Source organism: Pelecanus crispus, chromosome 1 (genome assembly GCF_030463565.1).
Source record: "Pelecanus crispus isolate bPelCri1 chromosome 1, bPelCri1.pri, whole genome shotgun sequence".
Lineage (NCBI taxonomy): Eukaryota > Metazoa > Chordata > Aves > Pelecaniformes > Pelecanidae > Pelecanus > Pelecanus crispus.
In genome coordinates, this window is record NC_134643.1 from 136865071 (window position 1) to 136877305 (window position 12235).

General features: G+C 38.2%; 1 protein-coding gene across 6 annotated transcripts in view; it reads right to left on the bottom strand.

Moving 5' to 3' along the window:
• Nucleotides 1-990: 990 nt before the first annotated feature.
• PDK3 (pyruvate dehydrogenase kinase 3) overlaps nucleotides 991-12235 on the bottom strand; it is a 62707-nt gene continuing 51462 nt past the window's right edge. For 5 of the 6 annotated variants that reach the window (XM_075705069.1, XM_075705076.1, XM_075705086.1 and 2 more), the window contains exons 9-11: nucleotides 12031-12141; nucleotides 6940-7053; nucleotides 5364-5815 (exon numbers count right to left, since the gene is read on the bottom strand). In XM_075705069.1, the coding sequence (XP_075561184.1) occupies nucleotides 5672-5815; nucleotides 6940-7053; nucleotides 12031-12141 (369 nt within the window). In that variant the 3' untranslated portion in view covers nucleotides 5364-5671. Of the gene's footprint in view, nucleotides 1435-5363; nucleotides 5816-6939; nucleotides 7054-12030; nucleotides 12142-12235 lie in introns of those variants that run through there. The other variant, XR_012830832.1, reaches the window with a different exon arrangement.

A 12235-nucleotide genomic window follows, 5' to 3' on the forward strand; every position in this document is an offset into this window, starting at 1 on the left:
TTATGAAAGACTTTAAAAGTTTTAAAGTCTTAAAATCCACCTGGAAATCTGATACAAACCAGATCAGATTAAATATACTGGAAAATTCAGAGTAATACAACACAGACGCAATTGCATTTATATATAATTCTAGAGCCCACTTAAAAAATAAATTATGCTTGAGATATTAACAATAAGGGGGAGGGGGTGGACATGGAGACACTCAAATGTATGTTTCCATAGAAGACTGCAGCCTGCTTTGTGACAAAACAGGCAAGAAAAACACTTTTATCTAAAATTACTTTGAGCTCCCAACTGCAGCTCTCTGAGGGTGTTCCTCTGTGTGAAGTTGACCTTGGGCTGCCAAATCACAAACTAAGCTCCACAGTGTGTGAAACTGAAACAGTCCCTTGAAAATGTCATCATGTAGTTTTTACATATTTTTATTTGTCAGCAACGGAAAGAAAAAAGGAAAATTAAGAGTATACACAAATTAGATACACGGGTATTGGACTAGAAACAATTCCAAAACAAGTTACAGAAGACTCAAAATGAAAACATCACCAAGTGATCTCATGAAAAATTAGCCTCCCACTCCTCCATTATAGGTTCAGTTGATTCAAATGCTGCCACCTCAGAGGAAAGGCAACACGAGACCTCTTTCCCTCTTGGATGCCAGGTGCAATACAGGTCAGCTCACCAGTAAGAGTTCTGTCCCATAACTGATGTTGGGAACAAATTGGCTTGATTTCCACCCACGTCAGAAACGTGCATCATAAAACCCCATACACGTTTAGCACACTGTTAACAGCTCATCGGAGACGGCAAGCGTGAAACAGCCAGCAGGTCCCTCGCGTAAGGACAGTCCTTGCTGACCAGCTGAGAGCACCCACAGCGCACCGCGTGGCAACATGCCCTGCCACCGCCTCATACCATCTACAGAGGGTATGAACTTCAAAGGACTCTCAATCTGGCACCTCTTGGCAGTATTCATTTCAAAGGAAACATTTTAATATAGCAATTAATACTAGTTTGACAATGTCAGAATTATCGCAAAACATATCAGTCCTACTGATACTACGTAAAAAAAAATCTCTAGATTTAAGAAACAAACAAGTTCTCTATGCCAATTTCTGAGATCTTTTAAGGCAACATATTACTGCAATTAAAGCACGTGAACCTTAAATTTTCGTATTTATTTTTAATTAGAAAGCCATTTCAGTTACACAAATCTTCATTGTTTCAAATTCACGTCAACAGCTTAAGTCCTGATCCTGAGAACCGATTCATTTAAGTGGGATTACTCTCACACATGGTTTACTTGTGCAAGTATTTGCAAGATTCAGCTGTGAAGTCACTACACAATTTATAACTACGTTCCTCATTTACGAATAAACTCACCTTTGAACTCAGTAATATATCGTTCTGTCATGTGCCATCATATTCTCTTAAGTTCTGCAAAAACACATTTACATATATTAATTCATAGGCAGGTGAGTACATCAGGAAGAAGAGATGAAGAGCTATTAGAAACCACAACATCTATATGGCAACCGAGGAAACATGCAAGGAAACTGAACACCACACAATCGGACCTGGTTATCCTCAAGAGATAAATCCTAACAATAAACATTTAGGCTGTTTTCTACAAAACTATTTACATCAATCAAGACCACTTTGCACTTTGCAGCACCTAACACATAAGGATCTAGAAGTGCTTATTAAGGGATAGGGGGGAGAATGTCTTCCATGTCAATGAGGTCCAGATTTCACCCTAAATACTAAGTTTGGGTGGAAGCAAAGAGGAGATTGCACTACACTGAAAGATCACTCTTGCTCACTTTTTGGAGAAAGTGAACAGCTGTTTCAAAGAAAATGCTACATGCCACTGAGGACAAAGAAAAGTATGTTATCCAGTTGGAGCAGCAAGCGTAGTTTACATAGCCAAAAAGTAGCTTGAGTTTTCCAAGAACACTACGATTAATATCCATATTCTTTAAGCATGTGTCAAGGGACCTGCTTTAAACGCTGCCCAGGAGGTAGCACAAACTGCAGCAGGACAAAGACTCTCTCAGTACTATCCTAGGTCATCAGTCAAGTACAGAGGCAAAGACTGTGCATTTGAGTTGTAAAAGAAGCATTTCAGTATCTTCTGAATATTTCTCATCAAGCGCTGACTCTGAAAGACCCCTTGTTAGCCTCAGAACAAAGCCTAGAAAAGCCGGGAGCACAGATATGTATATGATTTGGAGGTACTTCAGTATCTCTTAATATTAAACTAGGCAGGGGATTATTAGATTACGTTCAAGACACGCACACTAGAAAAATGCACACTGGACAAAAAAGTTAAACCATTTGCTACACTATGACACACAGAAGTTGTTTGTAAATTCTCAGGAAGAATCAAGGAGCAAACAGCTCATGTTCAGTTTGTTTCTGTTAATCACTAAACACAACTGATACGAAGCATTTTCACTGAAAACATTTTTTTCTATTTATGTGTCCTGTAACTCAAGACATGCGTTAGCAGGCCATACATCTGAAATCCATAAAAAAAGAAGTATACTTTTAATTCATCAGAAATTTGGAATTAACAGCCCCAAGATATTAAACCAAATAGTTCTAACAGACTCCAATCAAAGGCAGAAGTAACTGAAAAAAAGATCAGTATCAGTAGTTAAACTAGCCATATTAAAACCCCATCCACTCTCATTTTTCAGGCATACCCATTGAAAAACTCTTCTAATTGAAGGTCTGCTGCTGTTGTTTCCTAACATGGTTTTCAGACTAATAGACCTGTGTAGAAACATGGCATGAGGACAATGAGTGAAGAGGAATTTATGGCATACCTGGGATCTCCACTAAAGCACAGGCTGCCTAGAGGAGGCTGGAGAGGAGAAAAGTTGCTTCTCGCTCATATTCACCATAATGCCCATGAACAGACCTTGGGAAATGGAAAGAAAATGCATTCCTTGGGCTCTACCTTCCTGCTTTGAGCTGTTCGTACACGCTCAGGGTTCTTGGAAATAGGTGCCGTTTCAGAGGACTTCGGTTTTCAAGTACTAGAGCACTTCAGTCCTGAAAGCCAGCCAGTTGTTTTTGTGAATAAAGTGAAATGACTAATATCCCGTAACATCCTCCACGGTATCTTCAGCTTTCATGGTTACATTCACTTCATGAAAACAAGTTCAATATGCCTGCATCCTTTCTTTTCTTTCTGTTCCCTCTCCTCTTCATGTGTAAGGAGATAGCCAAAAAGAAGCACTAGGTCAGGATCTGCTACTTCAAAATACGATTTCCAACAAAAGCTGAAACTCTGCTTCTCATACAAACCACCTTATTCCTTGGAATGTTTTAGGTAATATTCTAGGAAAAACTGACCACACGCAACTGGGAGAATGTTAGTTTCACACAAATTTCTATTTTTAAGCAAGACCTCCTCTGCAATTACTAGAAAAAAAAAAAAATACACAACTTGAAATGAATTTAAAAAACAGCAAGAAGTTACGGGTGAGGGCAGAAGTTAAGTGACTAAATTTTAGTAGATGTGACTTCCAACTGGTGTTTCAGTCATACTGTTACTCTGATTTCACCCCAGCAGCATAGCTGTATCTCCTGAATAGCAATTTGCCTTCTCACTGCAGCAGTGCCTGCAGTTGTGGGAAATTACTGCTCTGGAGGCCACACGCGTTACACCCTCACTGTGCCATGCAAAGATCCCCTCGGCAGGGTCAAACGAGTCCGGTTTGGGAACAGAAGAGGACTTCTCTTCAGCGTGCTCCCTCTTCCTACCCGCTGGCAGAGGGGGCTCAGCAGGGCACCGCTCACCAGCTGACAAGTCAGCCAGCCTTCAGCACCTGTCCTGGCGTCTCCACCTCCGAGCAGCACGGCAGCACTCTGCAGAGACGTGTACGAGCACGCGTTAAAACAACCCGGTGCTCCAACGTGCCTAACTGCACAGCCTAGTGAAGCCCACAGAACCTCAAGCCCTGCAAACTCATGAACTACTCACAAATTCTTGAACTGACTGCAACAGATAAGAGTAAGGGTTTGCAAGGCAAGGACTCCGACTCTTCAGAAATGGGGCTATATGAAATTTATTGCTCAAAGCACTTTGCAATCCTTTGATGAAGCGTGCTATGTAAGTGCAAAGGACTATCGTTAAGTCAAACTAAGATTTGTTTAAAAATACCTAAGAATTCCCCAGTGTTTCCCTGTTTACCCAATAGATCAGTTCTTTATAAAAATAAATATTGGGAGGACAAAAGGGACAGTTCCCCCACAAATTTAGTAAACAAGTTTTGTTTTTCCACGCTAAAATCTGCAATATCTTTTAAAAAAATATCAAAACACCTAAGAGAAACCGAGGGTGCATCAGAGTTGCTTAAGACTCATCTCCTTTATTCCCATGGCTAGGTTATCACCAGAACTAAATTTCACAAATTTTTCTGAAAGGCCATAGTATCAGAAACAGTATTTGGCAAAGACTGTTGGTGAGTAACAGTTTCCTAATAGTCAGCAATAACCCTTACAACAAATTTAAGGGGAAAATACTTAGGTTTTTTCTCTTTGATTTTTTTCCCCCTTAAATCCAGCTGTGTACCAGCTGTGTTTTGTCCCTCCCATTTCTACGATATTTCCAGTTTCATGTATTGAGACCAACGACACTTTCCAAAAGCTGGTGTACAACATCTTTATATACACTACAAATTCAGGTTACCAGACTATAGTCAGACATTGAATATATAAATAACTTTGCAAACTATTTACAGGTTTTAAACTAATCGGGTTCCAAGCAACCAACACTCTTAAGGCAAATTCATTTGTATGACTGGCTGTCTGGCCTTTCAGCATTTCTCCCCCCTCCCCAATCTCCCAAAAATGATAGGCAATAAACATGAAATTGAATTACTCCCTGCCCCTGTATTGACAGAATTTCTTGCATGGAGAGATGATCTAACTACTTATGATATTTCCTCAAAACAAGGAAAAATGTATAGAAATGCATTTCTGTGTTTGCTTGTCAAGAAAATCATTAAGGTGCATACCAGGAAGTGGAAGTCCCAATGTCTTAAAACAACATAATTTTTGTATGCACTTGACAAATGCATTTGGGAATTTGGGGAAAGCATCAGTTTAAAGCTGCACAACCCTTTTTAGAACGATGCATTTATAAGCTCATTAGATACGAGATCTGAAGAGCTCAAAAGGATTTTCTGTTACAGGTGACACTGTGCAATATAAAATGCAGCAAAGAGTGGATTTTCAAAGCATATGTTTAACTACATTAGAATTTTTCTCTTATACCATATTGCTGTGCAAGATACTATTCACCATCTAAAGGGATTCTGCGCATCTTGCCAATCCTTATATTGGAATAAAAATTGGCCATTTCAAATTTTTTTGTTACAACATTGTATTCTTAAGTGCAATCACAGTGCAATCCCTTTTGTCAATGCATGACTGAAGCAACCAAGCATATTCTCGTGAAGTAGACAGGATTCACATACCAAACGTGCTTAGTGCCTTCCTTTAAGTCCCAATCATCACTTTGTTCTTAGTATTTTTCAATGCCCTGATTAGGTCTTTGTTTGGAAGTAATTAGCTATTGTGGTTTGAAGGATTTTGGAACAAAGCAGAGACTTTATACTGGATGCAGAGGTCATCTCCAACAGAGACAAAAGGTGGCAAATTATCGATTAGCTTTATATTTAGAAGCATCCCTTGGTTCACTGCTAGGATTGCTCCAGTCATCTGCTTCAGGTGTGGTCTTGTAGTGTCGCCATGCTGACTTATTAAAAACAGGAAGTCTTTCAAATGATTCACTTGAAAGGGCCTATGGAAAAAAAAAAAAAAGCAATGATAAGATATCATTAGAGATAGCAAGAGCAAGAAGATACCCTGGAGAGAGTTCTACAGTTACAGCTTCTGCATCAAACAAGTGTCTCAATTATCCAAGTGTTACATGTCACAACACTACTTTGAGAACACTTTAGCTGTGACTAATTGCTCTAGTCGTAGTCAAAGTACTAGTCATAGTAAAAGTTAAAGAAAATAATAGCACTTTAAAATATTTCCCTTCTTTGCAGGGAGTGATGTCTACAAAGATAGTAAGAAAAAAAGTTTTGGTCAAAAACATTTTAAGGAGATTTGTCATTGACACAGGGCAGACAGCTACTTTACTTCAACATTTCACTTCAACAGACTCGGACTCTGTCAGCACACTGATCTGTGACGACTGATCTAGTTCAGTCCATTAGCATGCCTTTTTCCTCTGAGAAAGACCATGCCTTTTCCCTCCACACATACATGCAGAGGATTAAACCCATCAGAAACTAAAAGTTAGCACAGGATTCCACAACTCACTCGCTACATACAGCAAGACACAGTGACAACGCTAAGTCAACGACCTGCACACGAGCTACACGCTATATTTTTTTAAAATCCCTGATGAAATTCAAGCAGTTAGTTTCAACCTTAAGTCCCTGAGTAGCCTGGGATCTCCCAAAAAATGACAACAGGATCAATACACTCTATTGCACACAGGTCAAGAACTGTGTAGAAAAAAAAACAAGTGTACTAGTCAGGAGTTAGTCAATAGTCTTCTCAGTTTTACTGGGGTCAAAACCTTTAGAATCAAAAAGTATTAACCAAAATTATCTCTCAACACAGAGTTCTTTGAAAATTCAGCACTTATGACGGATTAACAAAATGCAAAGATCCAACACAGGGGACTTAAAAAAAAAAAAATCAAAATCAAAGCAAACTAACTAGTATTAGTGCCGGGTTAGCATTTATAGCCTTAGTTTTTAGGATTCTGTGTAACTGATTTAGATAAAATATAACAAAGATAGCAATTACAAATTTGAAAACAAGTTGAAGAGTGAAAAGTTCAGTTATTCAGCCTGCTATAAACAAATTGCACTGCATTACTAGCTTATAAAAAGGTCAAATTCATACCTTCAAATAAATTACAGCATCTGAACCAACGCCTTCCATTGAGTAGAGTTTAAGGTCACCTTGAAAGTACCTAGCGTACAGACGAGAAATTGGCAAGCCGTAGCCAAACCCAGCCTACAAAACCAAGAAAACAAAAAGAAAAACAGGATTGAAAGTTTAAAAAAAAAAATGCAACAGATGACTGCAATAATTTATAAAACAGAAGATACCTAAATATTAGATTTGCATCAAATTACTTCTCAAGCTTTCCTTTACTACTCAGCCTACACTATAAGTTGGTATTCAGCATTTTGAGAAACCTCCTTTTTTCCTAGGCATAATTTTTTAGTTTAAGTACAGAAAAGGAAAAAAATATCAGAGTCCTTTGCTAGGACTACTTTGTCCATTTTGCATTTTCTCAAAGAGTCGAGTAGGTGTAACATACAGTACATGCTGCCTCCAGTCAAGGCAAACTGATACTCTCTACTGCTTTCTCACCAGGATTACCATTGCTATAATATTCCATTCTTTCTTTGGTAAAAATCAGATTTTTGACAGCATGTTTTTTCTCCCCCAAGCCTGGGATTATTTTTTTCAAATGTCTCCACACTTAGGAGACTGCACAAGAAAGCCAGAGACAACTCTGTGTACTTCATCTAGGTCACACTATTAAGTGATTGCTGATGCCATACTGCAATAGAGATCAGAAGACTACTGCAGAAGACAACATACAAAACAATACACAGCAAATAATCCTCGCTGTTGCCTACCCACCTAACAAAAGATCAGGATTCCACAGCACTGAATGATCTACTGAGGACTGAGACCCTGTACAGACCACATAATTTTCAAAGCATAGTAGACTCGACAGGTACAAATTTTAGATTTTAAGTTTACAATACTAATATTCATAACCATAGCTGCAACAAGGTCAACACTTGACACCTTTTCCAACCCACTCTTGTAAGAAAGAATTATAAAAAACTCCAAGCCTCTCCCACTGCAGCCAGGGAGCAAGATTTTGGTCTACACATCGGCTCTTCCAGATGACCAAGTATGTGCTGAGAATCACAGTGGCTGATTATTCACCTGACACACACACACACGCACACCACACCACCCCACCCCCCCCCCCGCATTTTTCAGGACTATCCAGAGCAATAAAGGAAGGATTCCAGACACACAAGCATTTGAAAACAAGGATATACAAGGCAATGGAGTAATACAACTGTTCCGTAAGGGTGGATTACAAGAATTAGACACCTAAAGTTTTCAGAAAAATCAATAAACTCATTACACCGTAGTATTTCTACAAAGGCAACCTGACAGGTAACTGAGAATCATGCCCTGAATCTTAAAAACAAAGCCCCAAAATGATACAAAAAAAGAGAAGGCTAAGAAGAAGGACTTACGAGCAATATACACAGCTAATATATGCTATCACTTTATAGGAAATCCCATGAGGGAGGGGTAAACATTAAAGAATGTTGTACTACAGTATCCATCACAAATTCTCTTGCTGTCATCTACTGTCTCTACATTATCTTTTGACCTCTTTGCCTTGTTTTTACAGAAGCCTAAATTTAGTGATCTTAAATTGGTTAGAATTGCTCACTCAGTTCTTCTGAGCAAAATGAGAAACAGAAATGCCAAAGATGCCCTTTTCTACTCACACCACTTGTCATAGTTATTAGTGTCCATTTCCACAGTTAAAACAGTTGCTTAGCTGCACTTTTTCAAACAATATGCTTTAAAAACGTAATTCTCAGAGACTCGCATTAGACACACTTGCATCGCTTTCAAATATCTGGTGTTGAACCTAGATGCATTTCTTTCTTAACCTCTAAAAAATGGAAGTTATTTGACTGTCTTACCAAGAACTAAAAAAAAAAATTCCAAAAGCTGACTTACATCTTTTCTGGAGACCAGACAATAAATACATTACAGAAATTAAAAAGCACAGCAACCAATAGTACATACCCCCAGAACAGCTCAAGTTAAAGGGCAGTATCAAGCAATCCTGAAAACACATTATACTTTTGTCTCTCCAGAATTACACCTCCCTAAAACCCATGCCCGACTTCTGTTTGCCTCCTGTTCCTTCCAAGAAAATCTTTTTACGCTCTGTGCTAGCCCACATAATTATTACATACTGCCCTCTTCCAAAAATTTCCTGTCAGTCTCTTCTCTACATTGTCTTCAACGTATTTTCCAAAACAGATAACTTCTAAGAAATATGAAGACAACAGATCCCAGATGAGTACCTTGTTAAGGCAAGACCTTGCAAAAGGTCTATTTTGCAAAAGACAGTTAACAAGAAGTGATTACTACATAGGTCTGTGCTTGACCTGGAGGACAGAATATAGTCAATGACAGCACATCTGCCTTGAGAAGGGAAAGCTTTTTAGAGCAAATTTCTCATTAAATATTACAGTATGCATTATACAGATAGGAAATTATTAAATTTCTGTTACTAGCATCTACAGGTTTAATTCAACCTAATTTAAGCCACATTTCTCCCGCTATAGACAAATGCTGCCAGAGAATCACTACATTCTCTAAGAAAACCTAATTATCATTAAACATCACCATGTGTTTCTAACATTTCCACTATGTGTATAGCAGTACAGATGAACGCAAGACCTGCTAGAATCCAAATGCTGCCATGGTAACAAGGTTTCTCAGCAGTTTTTAAACAACATTTGCAATGACACCGAGAAATAATTTTCACCAATCAACAAGACGATCCTTCTCTTCCACTCCCTAAGCCCATGAATATTTCATAAACTAGATAGGGGATCGTATAACAAGGGGAGGGAGTGTTAGAACAGAAAAATATGTCTATTTACACTGCACTGCAATTTAGTTTAGAATATTATCTAAGTCAAGAATGACACAAGCACAGACCTACCTACCTTCTGGAGCACCATAATTCTTAAGTGGTTTGGTCTTTGGCACTAAACAATAAAGAAACTCTCCTTCTGTACAGACCCTGAAGAGGATTTATGCGGAACATTTCTGCTGAAGGACTTTTATTTCTAGACTGACGTACAAAGTATAGCATAATTGTTTTTATAACTGGATCTGGGCCATAACACATAATGTGCCAAGCTTCACTGCTAAGTTCTTTTTCCTCTTAGTGGAAACATATGCCACAGACTCCTAGTTCTTGACTTTTTTCTTTCTGCACACATGTGTAAATAACAGAGCTTAACAACTCCTCTTGACATTCAGTCATGTACAGGCACTGGTCAGACTCTCAGGGCAAAAGCTGCCAGGTTCACAAGAGAGGGGGATACTTTGCAGGTCTGACTACAGTGACATACAGACTGAAGAGGAAAACAAGGCCTGAAAATGGGGTACAGTAAAAGAATACTAAGTATAAAGGCCACAGAATCAAAGTAAGAGGTCTTGAAGGTGAGGAAATAAAACACAGGAATGCATTGGTAAAGAAGCGGGGGGGGAGGGGGGGAAGAATAGTGTCAATCCTAAAATGAACACATTTTACAATCAGAGAGCCACAAAGGAAGAGACATTTTAATAGTGAATACAACTGGTAATCAAGGTATAAGTTTATCGTGAGAACAAGCTTTAGGAAATCCTTGTAGGCTGATACAATAAATTGCTGATCAAAAGTGAGACAGAACAAGGGCAGATTATGAATCAAGAAGTATTCTACCATTCTTGACATAAAGGAAAAAGTTTATATTTTAATTAAGGCCTGTTCCCTATCACTCATCCTATTCAAGAAGATTTTCTATGAAGAAGCAAAAGTTTGAAACATATTTACTAAGATGTGTTGTAGAGGTAGGAGCCATGAAGGATTAATATCAAGTCAATGCAGACACAGAACTGGGTTTCACACCTACCACGGTGGCATCAAACACTGGTGAAAACAATGCAGTATGCTTACGTGCCACAGTGTTATGAACTGTGGACTAAGTACCATAAAGACTTTCTGCTAAAAATCTAAAAGGAAATTTATTATCTCTGAACCACTCTGAACTGGTTTCACACTCAGTTCAGTTAATTATATCAGAAATAGTCACATACTCTCTGCGCCACATTTTATCAGCTGCCTGAAGGCACTTCAAGCACAGAAGTATCGGGGGGGTGGGGGGATGGGAGGCAGGGAATATATCACTTAAGAACATGCTAGATGAGAGTGTTCCTAAATAGGGAAAGGAAATTTCTCAAAAAAAAAAAATCAACTTTTTCTTGACATGCTTGAAGATAAAGGATTGCATCAGAAGCAATAGAGAACAAAGATGAGAAGAGGCAAGAATACAGTACCAGTATTAATCCACTTACTGAAAGCCAGTCAGATAGAACAGTAGCTATATCATTCTTATCACAGTGAGCCAATATGTAATTTAATAAAATAATTTGGAAGTAATAATTTAATTTTAGTAATAATTTTAAAAGTCATGCTTGCTAGAAGAATCTACACATTCAACACTGAAATAATTCCCTGCTTAGAAGAAACTATGGGGAAATTTTGTTTGTTTGAAGTCTGACCCTAATACATCTCAGAAAGGAACATTACGTGAGATACTTCCATCTGAACAGGAATATACCAAAAAGTGTTCATATCGCACGCGGGTTTGGGAATTTACATTTTTTAAATGTGTTTTTACAGTTCATAACTTATATTAAAATAATTTTCAAAGTTCAATATAAGCTTGTGCATTACCAGGAGGTGTTTCTCAACTGCTGTAATTCTGACAGTGTGGCTCACCTTTTCAATACATTTATTATAGGAAAATTAGATAAACAGTAATTTACACACCAAATAGGAGCTCATTAGGTTATCGACCTTCTCAGTAATACAGCACTAAAAATCCAGTCCATTAACCTGTGAAAATATTGTTCTTGTGCAGACATGCTTGTTTCCAAGAATATAATGTCAAGACAAAGAAAAGTGATTTCCTATTCCGAAGACTAAGTGATGATAACAGAACCCATTCTCTCCTGATATGTTTTACCTGCATAGAATTGCTAATGATAAACAATTTCTTCAATGGAAAACCTGATCCAGTAGATTGCAGTGAAGGGAAATGTACAACCACCGTAGTGCAAAGGGACATGCAAATATATACTGCAATTGCTTACCAAAGGCACAGCTCTCGAGGGCTCCAAACTAGGCCTGGGTGCTGTTGAGTACATGTAGTTAAACAATCTGTCTATTTTTCTTAAAGGTACACCTCCACCTTGATCACTTATCTAAGGAATGAAAAGTTAAGAGTTTTAAACATTATGTTCTTAAAAAAAAAAAACAAACCTGCAAAACTCAAGCAGCATTATCTAAATGACTTTA